This window comes from Diabrotica undecimpunctata, chromosome 2 (genome assembly GCF_040954645.1).
Source record: "Diabrotica undecimpunctata isolate CICGRU chromosome 2, icDiaUnde3, whole genome shotgun sequence".
Taxonomy (NCBI): Eukaryota; Metazoa; Arthropoda; class Insecta; order Coleoptera; family Chrysomelidae; genus Diabrotica; species Diabrotica undecimpunctata.
The window spans coordinates 144215484-144234467 of record NC_092804.1 but is presented as its reverse complement, the minus strand read 5'-3'; the positions used below and the strand labels follow the sequence as shown (position 1 = coordinate 144234467).

The 18984-nt window shown below is 31.9% G+C and overlaps 1 protein-coding gene across 3 annotated transcripts; it reads right to left on the bottom strand.

The window, feature by feature from the left end:
• Positions 1–4571: 4571 nt before the first annotated feature.
• Positions 4572–18339, bottom strand: HSPBAP1 (HSPB1 associated protein 1). 3 transcript variants are annotated; one of them, XM_072521475.1, is made up of 6 exons: positions 17678–18339; positions 17241–17377; positions 16675–16793; positions 16491–16615; positions 13341–13457; positions 4572–4923 (listed from the first exon to the last, which is right to left on the bottom strand). In XM_072521475.1, the coding sequence occupies exons 1-6, from the start codon at positions 17996–17998 to the stop codon at positions 4576–4578; spliced, it is 1167 nt and encodes a 388-aa protein (XP_072377576.1). In that variant the 5' UTR covers positions 17999–18339; the 3' UTR covers positions 4572–4575. The 3 variants fall into 3 exon arrangements, with proteins under 3 accessions (XP_072377576.1, XP_072377578.1, XP_072377577.1); XM_072521477.1 differs by having other exon boundaries at positions 17682–17820; XM_072521476.1 differs by lacking the exon at positions 13341–13457.
• Between the last annotated feature and the right edge of the window lie 645 nt (positions 18340–18984).

Genomic DNA, 18984 nt, shown 5'->3' with positions numbered 1-18984 from the left:
GCTAGTCTAATGCTTTTAAAAGTTTCGAAAACGAAGACTTCCCTGAGGCGTTTCAAAACTTTAAAATACAAAGATTAAAAAACTGCCCGTTACAGAAATTTTTTGTGTAGTATAAGGTTACCCGGGTTCAAGGGACCAGTTGTAAATTCAATAATTACAGGTTTAATTAATTTATGTTAAACCCCGCTTCTAAAATATGTGCTCACTGAGTTTGCAGTGTAGCAAGCATATAAAACTTCCAGAAGAATAATATCTTAAGTTCCAAAAATGGAGTTTTTGACTATTTTTTGTCGTATTTGCAAGTAAAATACTGTCGTAACTCAAGGGAACATCTATAAACTACGTCGTTATAAATTTGGACTTTTTAATAGCCTCCCACCCTTTTATCGTAAAGAATCGTTTACAGTCGAGGCCCTTCCTCGTGTCGACGTCACAATTGCACTCAGTGATTTTTTAAAAAATTCAATGTTATTACTGCATTTTTTTAATTAGCTATAAAACTTACGAATATATTATAACAAGAATAATTAATTAAGATTAATAATTCACTTAAAAATAATTTAGTTTAATAAAAAAATAGTGAAAGTGAAGAACAATATTTAATGATATAGCATACATATAAATTAATAATTTTAAGTTTTTTTCTTTTCCCAACCATCCCCCGATGTCCTTAATAAAATTATTTTGTTGTTCATCTTTATTTTCTACTGGAAAAATTATTTCAGAATCTATATTTTCTACGTCGTTCCATTATAAATATTCAGATTCATCAGAATCTTTCAAAAGGCATAAAGCTGTCCTATTAAAACTATACGTTTTTATATGATTATCTGATACTTTGAATAATGCTGCCCTCTGGTAGAAGCTAGTAAAAAATTATGTTTATAGAGACAATAACGACAAATTGGAATACACCAGAAACGATGTCGGGTGTGTACTCATGCCCCCCTCCCTAAGGGTACGTTCATAACGGAGACCATCGCGTCGTATCCTTGCCTAGATCATAGCACTGCCAGTGAACGCTCGCATTTGAAATAAAATGCATTTATTTTACCTGGCGATCGATACGATGATCGGAGCGAGGTCGGTGGTCGGCGCCTCGTTGTGTCGATCGTAGAGTGCTAGGGTCGTGGGTCGAAAAAATATTAAGCTCGAATACTATGGTCCGATACCTGGCTCGAGGCTGGGCGCTGCGCTTTGACAGTGAACGCTGGCATTTTTAAAATAATGCATTTATTTTACCTGGCAATGATAATATGATACCATCCTACGGTCCGAGCGAGGGTCGGCGCCTGGTTATGAGCCCACACTAAGGTCTTATACCATCGTAACAAGCAAAGTCCCCTTCCCTTTTCTCTACGACGTAGTTTATGAATGTTCCCCAATTTACATTACATTCAATGATAATGGACATTACGACGTATAAAATTCTTCAAACTTGGTAAAATATTGTCGCATGTTACATGTGACAGTATTGTTGGTTTTGAAGTGTCGATACCATTCTGGGGGTGCGATGTGCCTACGAGTATGTGTTTTCAATGGGATGTTGCCTCTTGTTATTGTCAGTTTATTCGATATTGACGTTTACATTTACATTTACGCTTACATTTATTTTGTAATAACTGATTGTCAGAAATAGCAAAATGGGTATATGTTTCGTTGAATCAAGAATTGAAATTGTTTTGTACTTAAAAATATCAGCCGTCTCTACAGAGCTGCATAAGATTATACTGCCTACAGAGTGAAAAATCCTATGGCTTCTAGAAATAAGTGCTAACTTAGCGGTGTTCCTCAAATATGCAAAATGTAATTGAATTTTTTCATATAGCACTTTAAATTATGAAAGACCGCGAACTGTTTTAGATAATATACTTTGATCTTTAACTTAATCACATTAATTAATTATCCCTGTTATTAGCACCTATTATTAATGTAATGCAATATTATACTACAAATGTCTTTTTTATTCACTATACATATTTGTATATTATTTCTGAATGACAATTCTTGCTGTTATAACTTGTGATGTAAAATAGAATATGAAATTTTTAAATTTGTGTTTTAATTCTTATTACCTCTATTTTAAGCCGAGATATTCATACAGTATAATATCCATATTTGGCATCATTTGTAACTTTATAAATGTTTTGTCAAATTTATTTGAGTTAAATTTCATCTATGAACTATCTACCTTGATGGATATACAATGTTTGAAGTTTTATAAAAATAGACAATACTAAAAAAATATCAAACGCAAAGGAAGCGTAGGAAGACGTAAATTTTCGTGGCTACACAATAAACAAAATTGTAAATGCTAGGATGATTTCCAATCCCCGATAGAAGCAGAACTTGAAGAAGAATGAGCATGTATGCTTGGTTGTATAGTAACTTCCAGTCGGTTAAAATTTAACCAACGTAGCAACAAAATGATTACTAAATGTATTAGACAGTAGCGACTAGGATCAGTGAATCGAGCTTACTAAATTTAATGACTAATTACCATGATTGGTAGTATACACTGAGCAAATGCTTTTTTCTTTAGGTGGATTGGCATCTTCGATTTGAATATAACATCATTTCTACCAAAAGATGTCCAAGATAGTTTCATTCTTCTGTTGATTTCTGGAAGTAAGGAGCCAGATTTATGTATTAATTGTCCCAGTTATACATACATCTTGGACATCCACTAGCTCGTTGTACATGGTTTTTGTTTCTGTCAAGTTCATTTTTAGGCCAACTTCATTGCTAGCTGCATTTAGGTTGCTTATAAGTTCTTGTAGTTTTGCAGAACTATTAGCAATCAGATCGATGTCGTCTGCAAATCTTAGATGGCTGAGGTATTCTCCATCAATGGATATTCCTTTGTTCTGCCAGTTCATTTTGTTTAATATATTTTCTAGAGTGGCAGTCAAGAACTTTGGTGATATTGCGTCTCCTTGTCGGACGCCTCTGGTAGTGGGAAATTCCACTTTTGAAGCCAGTTTGTTCTCTCGGCTGTGCAGCATCTAATGCGTTTGTTAATCTGTTGTTGATAATCTTTGTGAATATTTTGTATACCATTGGTAGTAGACTTATAGGTCTGTAGTTTTTGATATCCTCTTTGCTAACTTTCTTATGAATGAGAATTATGTTTGCTGTAGTCCAGTGGTCTGGTATGCATCTCGATCTTAGGCAGTTCCTTAATATGCCTGCTAAGATTTTCCAGGTTTTATTGCCAGCGTATTTAAGCAGTTCCACTGTTATACTATTTATTCCAGCTGCTTTACCGCTTTTCATTTTTGCAATTGTCGATTCTACTTCTTCCGGAAGGACTTGTGGTACATCTTCTTGGTTACTAATTTCTTCTTCAAGCGTGTCAGGGGCTTTGTATACTTTGCTGTAGAATTTAGTTAAGAGTTATATTATTTCATTTCTGTCTGTAATTCTGGGGTTTTCGTTTGTTAGAGCAACGATTTGCCTCTTCCCAATGATTAATGCTTTTTTTGTTTCGATTGCATTTTCTACCAGTCTTTCATTGTATTTTCATATGTCTTCCTTAATAATTTTCCTTGTTGTCTTACAAAGTACTGTGTATTGTATTCTCTGTATGTTGCTACTTACTTTCATTTTCCTTCTTTGTTTTAGTTTTATCAGACAGTTTACTATGTTCATTTTGTTGTTGCGGGCCTCCGATTTCTTTGGCACTATCAAGGATGATTTCCATTAATTGAGAGCTGTCGATTTGGTCATGTATTCTTTCATTAATTGTCTTTTGGTAGTAATCTGAGTTTTCTTTTAGATTGTTAATATTTATACCGGTTTCTCTTAGTTTTGAGATTAATTTTATTCTTTCTAGTTTCAGATCTAAAACAATTTTTGCTCTGATTAGTCTATGGTCGCTGCCTGTTTGGGTTCTGGTATATGCTGTCAATAAGTTCAGTATAAGTAGTCTATCATACTAGTTTAGTGAGAATATTATATGAACATGCATACCTACGGGATGTTATATGCATATGATTCTTCGATATGATTTTCACAGTTAACAAGTGGTCACCGGTGCTAAATCCTTTTCTGAATCCTGTCTGTTCTCGTGTGTGATGTAATTTTTTTTCAACCTCTTAGTAAGAATTTTTGTTATAAGTAATGTTAATTGACAATAATTTTTTATGTGGCTTTAGTCGCCCTTTTGTACAGTAAATGTTACTGCTTCGATCAGTCTTCGAGGATCTTTTCTCGTAATATTTTAATTAGTTTCTTAATTAGACTCTTTAATATTTCTGCAGTGATTCCATGTTTTCATGGAGATTTTTTTTATTTGCTTTTCTTATTTCTCGCTGGCGGAGTTTACATTCTTAATTTTAGAGTTCAATAACCTATTTAGTTCTTCGGGTGGTTACTTGTTTCATAGACTCCTCCATAAAAATCTTTGACAGTGTTAATTAGAGTAAAGGCATTCCATTTGTCAAACACATGAACATCGATAGAAATATATACCAACAATTAACATGATTATGTCACAAAAATTATATCACATTCTCCATCGCATAACTACAAAAAAATCAAACAGAAAATAATAAAACTACATGTAAGTGTTCATTATTTATTTAAAAGAATATTTGCAATGAGATCAACAACTTCTGGATGTGTTATGGCTTCAAGAAACTCATTTGTATCGTCATTCCCATTACTCGTATAGGCATCAGAGCGTTCAACACCATGAAATCGATTGGCTTGTTGATAAAGAAATTCCAAAAATTCATCTTTTGGCAAAACGGAGATAGTGTGCACTACATCTTGAACGTTGATTGTAGTGGTTGGTTCTGTGTTACTATTAGTTGCTTGACATTCTGTACAAGGTTTTTTATTTGATAACTTGTCTTTATAAATTTTTTTACACTTATGTATTGTCTCCATAAACGAACTCTTGTTGTATCCTAAAATAACCTGAAAACCAATCATTATTAATAAAGAACGTACTCAATATTAAATACAAACACACGCACATATAGGGTATATATATATATATATATATATATATATATATATATATATATATATATATAGTTTAATGAGCAATGAGTGTTTTTTAATAATATATATATATATATATATATATATATATATATATATATATATATATATATATATATATATATATATATATATATATATGTTTGTTTTGAGGTTTCCGCGGGAGCTATATGTGCTGTCACTATTTTTCCGGGTTTGACTCCGCGTTGTAAACGTTTTACATATATATATATATATATATATATATATATATATATATATATATATATATATATATATATATATATATATATATATTATAGGGTTTTTATCGCGGTTCTCAAAGAATTAGTTTGTAAGCACTTTTTGAAATTATCTTTATTATATCTATTATGAAACACACATATATATATCTAATATAGACAATGTAAATTTAAAAAAAAAACTATCTTTAAATTGAAATGTTTCTACTCCACAATGTTTTAATTATCAGCTTCTACCATTTTAGAATATTTTTCTTCTTAATAGTATTTAAAAATCAGTAAAATATTGTTCTTTCCTCTTTTCTATTTATTCTTCTTTCTAATAATCTTTTTTTTCTTCCTATCACCAATCACCATATATTAACTCCAATCCAACATACATTAACTCCAATAAATATATCTCCAATCACAATATACATAACATAATTTTTAATCTTCAATAATATTCTCTTTATTCTGTTTCTTAATCTTCATCTAATATACTGAATCACTGATAACTGTGTATCTTGACTGAACTATTCTGACTTACTGAACTTACTATCTTACTATATTGAAAATCTCACCAACTGACTGACTTTATACTGACTTTCTGTGCTTACTATCTTAAAATTACTGAACAACTGACTTCACTATATTGAAAATATGACCGACTGACTTTATACTGACTGACTGACTTTATACTGACTTTCTGTCCTTACTATCTTAAAATTACTGAACAACTGACTTCACTATATTGAAAATATGACCGACTGACTATTTTGAATCCAAATCACATCATATTTATATCATTTTTTCTATTCACGAATGTTCTTGAAAAAATATTTGTTCGAATCTTTTCTATTTCATAGACATAACCATGTTCACGAAGATTCTACCGTGAACAAAGGTTAAATTCTGACTATTGACATCCCGTTTTAACATTTCTAGATAGTTCCTTCCCATTCTATATAGAAGATTACTATTCTAACTAAAATTCTATCGAGAATTTTATGGAAATTTAGGCTTTTCAGATCAGAATACAAATTTATATATAAATTACATCTTAAATTAATAAATAACACTATTTTTTAATCCATAATTCTATATAAAAGTTCCTATTACCCCATTCACTCAAGTGTATACTTGGTTGCCTACAAAGATGGCTCACTCAAATATATTTACAATATTATAATTATTAAAATAACCAAATACATTGCAACTTAAAACACTTTTAACTTATTATTATGTTAATTTCTTAAGAATGCCCTCATATAAATGCTTTTTATAACTAATATTATCTAGTATATAACTTATAAATTATTTTTTTTAAACACTATCTTTGTTTCTCCTATATTTAGTATCATCTCAATATATATATATATATATATATATATATATATATATATATATATATATATATATATATATATATATATATATACATATATATATATATATATATATATATATATATATATATATATATATATATATATATATATATATATATGACACACATGCTCACAATACTTCTTGTGAGTTTCGCTGTGTCATCTCTATTTACCAACATTCCTATCCAAGATTTTCTCTTTGTTCTGGAGAATCATCTGGCCAATAACAACAAGTCTTTATTTCTGAGTAATGTCATTTTTCTTTTAGAGCCAATTTTGCACAAATAACTGAAATCAAAAGGACTCTTTCCTCGGTTATTCCTGATATATTCATGGACGCGTTAAAGTCCTCAGATCTGACATAAACCCCTTTAAACCGAAAGTATGGCCCCATTAAATTAATTGTATATTGATCACCTCGCCTCAGTCAAAATAAAATACCATTTCTTCTTTTCTACAACATCCAAATAAAATATTCACGATGCAGCTAGAAAATAATTGGGTCCTGCAGCTAGAAAATAATTAGAAAGAAATGGTGGTAAGGTGTAAGGCAGGGTTGTATTTTCTCCCCACTTGTGTTTAACATTTATGTAGAAAAGATATTGGCTGACGATAGGGCCATCATAGCGGCCAATATAGAGAAGCTGTAAAATTTAATGACTATCAAAGATGTAGTGGGAGAAAATACGGACTTAATATGAACATATCAAAAACCAAATATATGGTAATCACCAGACAAGCCCATATGAAATATCAGTTGAATATAAATAATAGAGCAATTGAAAGGGTTCTGCTTTTTATGGTGCCCTATCCAATTAGTGGATGTTGGCGACAATTCTGGCATACTCCTCTAGGTCTTGTCTGGCTCTAAAGAGTGCATGGGCATCGAGGATTGTCCAATCACATATGTTTTTAAGCCATGAGTATTTCTTCCTTCCGATGCCCCGTTTTCCTTCTATCTTCCCTTCCATAGTAAGCTTTAAGAACTGGTACTTGGAATTTCGAAATATATGACCCAGATAAGCAGTTTTTCTTCTTTTTATTATTGGCAGCAATTCTCGTTCTCCGCCCATTCGATTTAATACTTCGACATGTGTTGTGTGATCTGTCCAGGGAATTTTAAGTAGTCTTCTTAATACCCACATTTCAAAGGCCTCCAATCGGTTCATCACATTGGCCTTTATGGTCCAGGTTTCTACATCATATAACAGTATTGAAAGGGTTAAAGGATTTAAATTTCTTGGAGCTACATAAACAAAGTGGGAGGGTGACCTGGAAGGAAAGATATCAGTAGCAATGGCTAGAAACACCTTCGTTAAATTTGATAAATACCTCTTTTGCCGTGAAGTTCCTTTAACCCTTAGAATCCGGGTATTGAAATGCTACAAACGCCCCATCCTGATGCCAGGATGGGGCACCCAAGTGAAACCCAAGTGTACCCAAGTGAAACCTGGTGACTTAAAGTTAGATCACTGAATCGTGTGGAGAATTTCGAAATGTGATGGCTCAAAAGGCTGCTTAGAACTCCATGGGTATACCATGTAACAGATACTGAGGTTCTAAGAAGAGCTAATGTCCAAAGAGAATTGTTAGATCTCGTTAAGCAGCTAAAGGTTTCATCTTTTTCTTCTTCTTGTGCCCTGCTCGATTATCGTGCGTTGGCTATCAAATTGGCTATACTAATTTTGTTGCCGGCAGCTTAGAAATGGGATGCAGAGGATCTGTTAAACCATTCTCTCAGGTTTTTAAGCCACGACGTTCGTCTTCGACCTGACCCTCTTCTTCCATCTATCTTGCCTTGAAATATTAAATGAAGTAGAGGTTTCATACTTGGACCCTATTCTACGAAATAACAAATATAATCTCTTAAATATCATCTTGATGAGTTAATTTGAAGGTCGAAGAGACCCTGGGCGAAAGTCAGCCACATTGATGGTTCAGAGACATAAATAAAAAACTGGTGCGGCATACCTGATATCAGTACGATAATAAGAAGAGCAGAAGAGTAGCTCAGAGATGTGAGTGTCAAATAAAAGAATGGAAAACAGAACAAATACAATGGAAATGATTTGGAGAAAAAGCTGCAGATTAACACTAACGGACAAAGTGCGTAATGAACGAATTAGAGAACTAATGAATCTGAAGGAGACACTAAATGACGAAGTAGAAATATGAAAATTACTCTGACATACAGTTCGAACATATGCAAAGTATGGACGAGACAAGAATACCGCTCAGAACTTGGAAATGAAAATAAAATAGAAGAAGGAAGAGAAGACGTCCTAGATGACAGTGGAACGGAAAAGAATAATAGCAATGGAAAAAAGAGACCTCGCTGAAGAAGATACATACGACAAGAAGAAATGGTATGTGGTAAACGGCAAACAGGATATGTTGTGTAAAACCACGGATAAGTAAGTAAGTGAGGAAGGGACAAGCAAGGAATCTCTGTTGTAGAGTATCCACACACAGATTTTTTAATATTCATGTTAAATTTAATTATTAAAATAGAAGCTTGAAAATAACTTAGTTCAATGTCAAAGGCGTGAACTAATAAAACATATTGATAAACAATACGTGGAAATTCAATAGAAAAAGGCAGGCACGCAGCCTTATATAATTATCGTAAATTATGTAATTAAGCGAATTATTATAGACTAGCTGACCCGGCGAACTTTGTACCGCCTTGGAATTAAATAATATGCCAAAATTCAATAACTAAAAATTAACAAAAAACCAAAGGAAAATACTCCAAAATATTATGTAAGAAAAAAGTTGAATCAATTTAATGTTTTCTAATAAACAATATTTTGACGAATTGGTTCAAGGTTTAAATGTCAGTTGGTAGTTCAGATGTCTTTCCTAGATGGCGCTGGGAGTTATTGTCCCGGCCAAACGGTGTGACTTGTCGCCCTATCCTTTTATTAGATTAGATAGGAATTATTAGTTATGTGTTGACATAGATAGAGTGTAGACTTCAAGCTTTTGTATACGAAGTTCGACTAAACCTGGGTTAAAATATAATTGTTAAGTTATCAAATAAAGAACTCAAAAGTACGTTCTATATTTTTTTAAAAGTGCAACATGGAGAATGGATTGGATTAGCCGTAGTGGCAGCCCAACACCACACTGTACATTCGACAACCAGCAGGAACGGCTACACGCTGTATAGCGTACGACATCAAAAATAGAGTAACCGTAACCAACAGTCCACACATGATCTAAACCTAAAGTTTCTTCTTCTTAGAGTGCCGTCTCCCTACGGAAGTTGGCAATCATAATGGCTTTTTTATTTTTGAACTTGCTACCGAAAGTTTAGCAATATATAGGGTCGCTCGACCAGTGAATGAACAAATAAGATAAGTTTTCAGTTAGAGGACCTGCAAATCGGTTTTATATTTGTTGCAGTAGCCAATAATTGTGTAAAGATAAAGTATAAACATTTCTCTGTTAGTAGGAACATTAAAAATTATGATAGATTTACTGATTTTAACGAGTTTGCCGATTTTATATAAAAGTGTCAATAATTCCAGTAAATGAACGGACTCATCCAATTAATGAAAACTGCAATACCAGTAAATGAACATAGGTTTATTTCTTAAAAAGTTTTAATAATATAATTGTTTATGATTACTTAAGTAAATTTATTTGATATGTACTGCCTTCAGAAGATATCGGCTCCAATTTTTTTTAAATAAACTTTTTTTATACCAAATTTGGTCTAAGCTTTTGGGCCATCTCCAAATATTTTTTTAAATTTTTTTCATAACACTGATCTCATATTTTTGGGCCTCCTGATCTATATTTTTTATCAAACCTGGATACTTCTTATTTTGGTAATTCACGAGTACAAAGTCCCTAACTTCAAAAACTATAAATATAGATAAATATATTATTAGAATGTATATGTTACTAGAATATGCATATTATTTTTGATCTTACCCTCACTGCTTCCAACATCGTCGGGTTTAGTTGTTTCCGCCTCGTTTTGTTTCATTTCAACTAAAATCAGAAAAGTTATATTTTTGATCTAAATTTTTATAATCATTACCTTTACTTTCTCGAACTTCATCCATCAACTCTTTCAAATTTTTTTTCTTGTCTGATGTCTCTTTTTTTATCGCTAGTTTGATCTTCTTGGTTTCTTTTCCGGATAAATTTTTATTTTTAGCTATTTTTTTCTTTAGATCCATCTCCAGTTTTCTTTTTTTTACATTATTCTCATTTTCCTTTTTTTATTTACTTGTTCAACATGGTATTCCACCCACTTATTAGATGTAATTGCATAAGGCATTCGCACACGTTGGTTTCTCTTTTTTGGTACACTCTCTTGCTGTGGCCAATGAAGATGATTACTCCATACTTCACTCTAAGTATTTTTTTTTCTTTGATATAAGGCAGTATTGGGTATCTTGACCTTTGGTTCATTGCAATGGACAGTTTTGGCTGGAATAGCAATACACGCAGATTGAAAGTATTTTTCTTCCACAATATTATAAACATTGTCAATATTCGTTTCAACTCTTTTTAAACAGTATGATTTAATTTCCGAATCGATATATTCATCATGCATAATACGAGGTATAAGTGCAGTTTCAGCAGTTTCCTTTAATGCTGTATCATTAGTTGGGGGCTCGTACAGAACTCCGTCAATTTCAACTGGCAATTCATTTAAAAATGATTCGGTAAATACATCGCTTGTATATTCTGCATCCATTGGTATATTATTTGAAAAACGACTCGTTAAACAATTCTTCGTCTGGTCCATTATCTAATTCAGTCGAAGCGGGCAACTGAGCGCCACTGTAGTCAAAAGTCTTTGGCTCATGTATGTTTTGTTCACAGAATTTTCGAAAAGAATCTATGTCCTTGGAAAAATTTGTAATATTATTGATATGAATATAGTGTTCCAATACTTTTAAGGAACATTTATAACCTTCTACTGACAATTCGGTACTTTCTTCAATTCAGATTCGAGTCTTTTCTGAAAGATTTCATTTCGTCTGGTCGAAATACACTTTTGGTGTACTATTCTTTTGTTTATGAAGACGGCATACTGATGTCCATTTAACTTTTATAGGTCTAAATATATACTGACATCACAAGGCTGTAGTATGTGGGTCGAGTTGGGGTAAAGACAATAAAGGATGATTCTGTGTTTGATACAGAATTCATAAAGGTCAAAATTATAGTGGGACTTATGTCCATCTAGGAATAGGATTACTGGAAATATGCTATTTTCTACTAGCCAGGGATAAAATACATTTGCAATATACTCAAAAAATGTTGCATTGGTCATCCAACCAGAATCGGACCTTCCAATGGCCCATCCTTTTGGCACCGAAAGAGCCAGTTCTTTAGGAATTCTCTTGTAGGGAAAAACAATCATTGGTGAGATTGCCCTACCGTTAGCTGCATAATTACACAGTACTGTGATTGATTCTTTATCGTTCTCGCCTGCGATTTCATAGAGATTTTTTAAATTTTTGAGGGGTCCTAGAACCAAACCCGACGCCATACATGTTCTCGTGCCGGTTTCATCCGCATTAAAAATGCGAGATGGATCAGACATCATGTCTAATACTTTTGTGTCCGTTAAGTATTTGATAAGTTCTGAAAACCATTGCCTAATCCCATCCTCAGTGACCGAAGCACGAGATTTGGAGATAACTTCTGTATTTCGTTTTGAAATTTCTGGGTGCCTCTGAAGAAACAGCTTTAACCACTTATCTCGTGGTCGATCATCAGTAAAATTATTTTCTCTAGGGGATTCTTTAAGAACCTTTTGCACGGAATCCTTAACCTCATGGGGATGCATAGGAAATCCCAATTTGGCTTTGGCTACAATCCAATTCACTAATCTGTTTTTCTCGTAAGAACTCAACACTGTAGAGGGTCCCATTCTTCGGATATAAGGCACTTTTCCCATTAATTTATTATGTAAAGTGGATTTCGGTATGCCATATTTAGAAGAAGCTTTATTTAAGGAAATTGTTTCGGGTTAAATTTCGTTAAACATCGTTCATTTACTGATTTGCTAGCAAATACTTTAAATTAATATAGTTTAGGTTAGTTCACTTCTATTTAGGGTATGTTTAAAGTCGATTTTTGCTTAAAAAAATAATTTGTATAAGATGCGATGAATAAACAGTGTTCACTTACTGGATTTTTAAAAAATATCAAACCAGTAATTGAACATGCGGAAATTATACACTATTTAAAATATTTAAAACATAGTCTGGTTTTTAAATTAAATAATTATGTGTATAGTACGCCGTAAAGTGCCCACCGTTCTAATATTTCCGTAAATTATAAAGTTATAAGCTTAGAAAACAACACGTGCTTACCGTACTTACTATACAAGCATGATACAAAATGGTCAATTGTTGAGACCTTCACACTTCAACGGTTTTTATTAAACTACTTTACTAATTCGTATCTCCGCTAGTCAATGAACTGTATTAAGAAGATACGTATGTTAAAAAGAGACGAAAGAGATTCTACGTCGCGAATTCTTATTTTTATAGAAATTTAACAGGCTGTTCATTTATTAATTTATTAGACGTTGTTCAATCATTGGTCGATTGACCCTAACTTGGCTAACGTAAAACATATTTAACTTATAGATTTCAATCCGAACTCTACGGAAGATTTAAAAAAAGGGGTATAAAAATTATACCTTAATTTATTTCGGAACGTATTAAATCTGGTAACTTACTTCATCCATATTAGGATTTAAAATTCTATTATTTTCATCTCTATTTGTTGTTTCTGTTATTTGTTTTACAAAATACTGAACAATTGACTCCTTTACTCTTTCTTTATCATCTTCGGCCTGGAATTAGAAATGAAATATGAGTTTAAATTACATTAAATTACTTTTGTAAGACTCGAAAGTACAAAAGTTATATTCTTTGCTCGGAAATATAAAGTAGGAAAAGATCATGCAGTCTTTCATATAATCAGAAGTTTATATTGTTATCTAAAGCACCAGTGGATAATAGAATAGTATTATGGTATTGTCGTGCAAGCAACTCTGGCTGAGATACTCATCCGGGTGGCAACTTTGTAGTTTTATTAATTAATAACATTGCAAACGGATATAGGCTCCTAAGCTATAAAGTAAATTGCAAAGGCATATATTTTACAAAAGAAAAACAAATTATGTATTAGATTTTGTCGGCCGACAGGTCATTGGTATTAAAGTTAGTGACATCTCATGCCAGACTGAACCTACGGCGAATGGTTAAGAAGAGGTGGAATTATTTTACCGGGGTATCGAAGAGGCACTGAAAATAGCGAACACTAAAGAAATCACGATAGTTCTAGGTGGTTTCAATGCAAAAATTGCAAAAGGGCATAGTGGAAGGTGTGTAGGAAACTATTGTCTGGAAAATCCAACGGGAGAGGGGACCATCTATTACAATTTTGTCAAGAGCAGAACTTGATTAATACAAACACATTTTTCAAGCTACCAAACAGACGAATGTATACATGGCGATTGCCGCAGATACATCGGAGAAACTAGTTAGGAACCAGATAGACTACATTATGATACATGAAAAAGACCATAGTGCTGTTAAAGTCGTGAAAACATCTCGGAGCAGATGCGGCCTCAGATCACAACTCACTTATTGCCAGGATTAAACTCACACTTAAAAACATTAAAAAACATAAAATAATTCCTACAATAGACACAAGCAAGCTTAAAGGACCCAAACCTAAAAGATTGCTTCAAACGAACTGCATATGAACTGTAGCAAACTGAAGATAGACAGCAATGATATTGACAAGCACTGGGATCAACTAAAATATTGTCTATTGGAATCGTGTAAAAAATACTAAAGACTTCCACAAGGAGAAAATAGGAATGGATGAATGACAAAATACTCAATATGATGGTGCAACAGAGACAATGTAAGAATAAAGATAACAATAAATACAGGGAGATTAACCAATAAATATTAATTTCTGCATAGAAAATTTTGACCATATTTTATATGAAGCCATCAATATGTTTGTTTCTATCAAACGGTTTAAATCATTAAAATTTCCAGTTTCCGGTTTTCGCGAGAATTAATTCAGCTTGTTATACAGAAAAAAAAATAGCTCACAGGAATTTTAAAGCATCAGGCAACTCATATGAGGAATTTTCGGTGTTAAGGGAAAGATGTAAATCATTACAAGCAGTAAAGAACTTTTTGGAAGTATGTTAGTGCTCCACGTGGGTCTAGTGCTTATCCTAATGTAATGTCTAATAAAGGTGGGGATGTAATAGCTCTGAATGGTGATGAAATACTCAATCTATTTGCCAGTTATTTTTCAGGTACATATAATGATAGTGAGTATAATTTACCTAATTTTGAACTGGACTATAGTGTGGATTTCCAGATTCTGAAGTTTAGTCTGACTGATGTTTTCGAGGGGATTATGAGTTTAAAAACTATATATTCTTCAGGGCCTGATGGTATACCTGAAGCACTAATTAAGAACTGTATTTTTTCCCTTTGTAAACCTTCAACAAATTTTCAATTTATCATTGTCATCATCTGTATTTCCACAATATTGGAAAAATAGTTAGAATAGAATAGAATAGAAAAAAGCTTTATTCTCAGGATTCACAAGTTACACACAAATATAAATTGTCAATAGAGAGAATGGTGTCAATTACAATTTATAATGGTTGCTGTAACAACCTACACTTAAAATAAAAGTAATATTAAAATATAATGATAATAACAGTGACATTTAGATTCAGATAAGAGCCCTCAGTCTCCCTGCAGGTCAGCTTGAAGGTATTCTTCCACTTTGTACGGTTCAAAGTGTATGAGCAACTGTTGAACAGACTTTCTATATTTATTTATATATAAATAAATAAAGTAAATAAATCAGGAAGATGATAAACCAGGCAAAAGAAAAACACTTTGAAGAGAAATGCAAATAGATCGAGGACCTTCAAAAGAGATACAATCTATTTAATCTACACACAAAATTTAAAGATAAAGAAATGGCAGGATTAAGGAAACAAAATCTTACTGGAGCACTTCTGGATAGACAAGGGATTACAAAAGAAAAAATATTACACGCATTAAAAACAATGAAGAGTGGGAAAAGCCTGAGACCTGACATGCTTCCTATCGAAATAATAAAAATTATAGATGAGAAGCACATTGATGTTTTCGTGACACTCTTGAACCAAATGTATAGTTGAGGCGTACTACCCAAGGACCGGTTAAGAGCGATCTTTATTTGTCTCCCCAAAAAGAAAAAGGCGTATGAATGTGGTGATTATAGCGATACTGTATTGATAAGAATTGTACTGATATGTAAGTAGTTTCATTAATTTGTCTTATACTATTTTATTAAAAATGACTCATTTATTTAACATCAGAGTGAAGCTGGTCCACAATATCTTAATATCCAATTTAAATTCAAAACACACATACATACTTCTATTTTATTTTATATATTTGTTGTCATTATTGACTGACTATTCATTAAGTCCTCTGTACTACTCAAATAATTGTTTGTTTGTTTTGTCACATACACATTCGTTTGTATACACTATGTATTTTAGCTTTAGTTTCTTGAGGGCCTGAAGATGCTGTAAAAGTTTGTAAACAGCGAAACCAGTAGCCCATTATTTTTTCAACTTTAATAAAACATACTTATATGAATTGCGAGTAGAAGACTTATTTCCCTAATATTCAAAAATGGATAAAGTTTCAAAGTTGAACATACAAATAACTGAAAACTAAAATAACAAGATCACAAGATCAATTCTAATTAAAATATGTAGAAGGGTTGATAGGTATAAAAATGAATAGGTTGTGTAGGCATTTACACTAAATTTTATAATATAGTTTACCTTAGGTAACCAAACATTGATAGAAATACTGGTCTCCAAGTTTTCAACATAATGCCACCACTTATGTGGTACAAATAGCACATCTCCTGGATTTAATATTATTTTTCTACATTTATTACTTAAACCTAAAAACAATCAAAGTATTAAAATATAAATAAAATATATTCATACATATATAAATTACCTATAAAATCATTAATATTAGGACTAAAAAAATTCAACTTTGAATATATACTTGATTCCTCATAAGGTATTCTAGTTGGTTTCAGATTTTCTTCTGGGGGAAACAGTAACCAGCTTTTTCTGAAAAATAGTGTTTGATTAAACAAAATATCTACTGTTTGGTTGTTTATCAAAATTGCGAAATTGTAAATTTGTTCAAGTATCAACATTGAAAATTTAAATGGTACCAAAATTCCAAAACTAAGTAGTCACATTTTCCAAAATGAAGTAAGTTTCCCAAATATACTAGTGCACAATTAGAAAAAAACATGGATGTTGTAGATCTGAGCTTTCAATACAAATAATTCTTGTAACAATTTAAAGTTAAGTTCTATGAATCCCACATAAACCTTTTTTTATATTATTGACTAAGTTCATTTTAGTTCTTTCAAAAGTTTTTTCCTCTGCCTTAGAATGATCTATTAAGTCTTAAGATCAATTAATAAATTACACAAATTTGGAAAAATTTGACACCATTAATGTAGCCCAAACTTTACATGTATGTAGATATAAGTATTTTATACATACGACCCATAAATTTGATATACTAGATTAAATCCATAGCAATCCATATGACATGAAGTGTGAGCACCTTTTGAACCTATCCATATTGTACAGTCTTCTGGTTTAATATCTGGAAAACCAAGTGGACCCCATTTAAGTTCCTAAAATGATGAGATCTCTATAAGATTTTGTAATACATGCATTTTGCAAGTGTGAAATAAAGGCATGTTACAGCACTTTTTTCACTCATATTTTAGCTTTATTAAGATGTTAAAAAAGTGATCCTTTATCCACTAACATGAGTTTAAAAAGTTTACTTTTTTAAACTATTGTAGAAATATAAATTTTCTGCCAGAGCAAAAAAATATGTTACAAATATTATATATAAAAAATGGTAAAACGTTCATCTAGTCTAGTCAACATTTGGGTCGACACAATTGTTAAGAGAAGTACATACATACTTGCCTAATATTTTGATTATCCTTAAACCAGATATTTAACTGTTTATAATCAAAATACAGCCATTCTGTTGTGTTATTTTGAGCATGATTTAGAAAGTATTCAAAATCGCCTTTTAACAATTTTGTTTTTCGTTCCCATTGAGGCTCCTTTGCTGAAGTATTAAAACCTCTGCGAAATTCTAATTTTTCATTATGAAGTGCTGATTTCCAATCACTTAAGGTCCATTGTAGTATTTTCCATTTTAAAACATTCTTTATTATGATAGGTTCTTGTTTATTTAATATAATATTCCTTAAATCGAACGAACAATTTCCTTCCATAGCCTAATTTAGATTTTTTGAATCAAATCAAATCAAAATATAACCTATAAATACAAATGTAAATACAAACAAATTTTTTGACATTTTGTGACAAATGTTTCCTGTGTTGCCAAAACTCACATTAATCGTGAGATTACACGAATTCGGTAAATGTCTCACGATTCCACGAATTATAATAAATATGTGAATTTACACGATTTTTACTCACTTTAGAGGAATAAGTAGTTTTATACATAATTTTGTAAAGAAATTACTTAGAGAAGAAAAACCCTGTTAACAAACCCGTTACAACTAAACGAAAAAGGAGCTAAAAGTATTCATTTTATTTCTACCATCCACAATTCGCTGCTACTGGATCATTACTGGATTAAATTGAATGAATCAGAATTCGGGGAAGTCCCGCTCTTGCACCAGTTACAATATTACCTCGCGCGCGTTACATTACGCTTGCTTGTCCTTGTTGTTTTGTTTTGTTTGGCGCCGTCAGTTTTGTAAGGTTACTTTTAGAAGCCGTGTTGAATTGTAATATAATAGATATTATATAATTGTGATATAATAGAATTATACATTTTATTATTAATACTGGTGCATAAGCGACTTACAAAATGGCAGATAGTGACGAAAGCGTTGTTGGATCTCCTCCTATGAGGAGATCCAACAACTTTTTATAGTAAAAAAAAAAGAAAATTGTTTACCAACAAAAATACAAACTGGACTGGGAAAAAAGTGGACTTCGGTCACGCCCAGTAAAAAGGTATGTTTTTTTGTTAGATTTTTGGAAAGTTTTTTTTGTAAAATTTTTCCGATATATTTGTTATTTTGGTTGCAAAAATATACACGTATTTTTATCTCGTTTTTTTTCATTCTTACCCTCTAATAAGAATCTTTTATTGAATTAGGAAAATCTCACGATTTTTTAAATAGAATTCTGACGATTTTGTTTGGCAAGTGTGGCAAGCGAGTGTTTTGGCAACTCTGAAACTCTG

What these genes read in the sequence shown, in the direction of transcription:
- HSPBAP1 (XM_072521475.1), bottom strand. Translation starts at nt 17,998, where the DNA reads ATGGAAGGAAATTGTTCGTTCGATTTAAGGAATATTATATTAAATAAA. An exon ending in ATAATCAAAATATTAGGCAA is followed by an intron (nt 17,378 to 17,677) that starts GTATGTATGTAC and finishes TCATCATTTTAG; the next exon opens with GAACTTAAATGGGGTCCACT. An exon ending in TAATATTAATGATTTTATAG is followed by an intron (nt 16,616 to 16,674) that starts GTAATTTATATA and finishes GATTGTTTTTAG; the next exon opens with GTTTAAGTAATAAATGTAGA.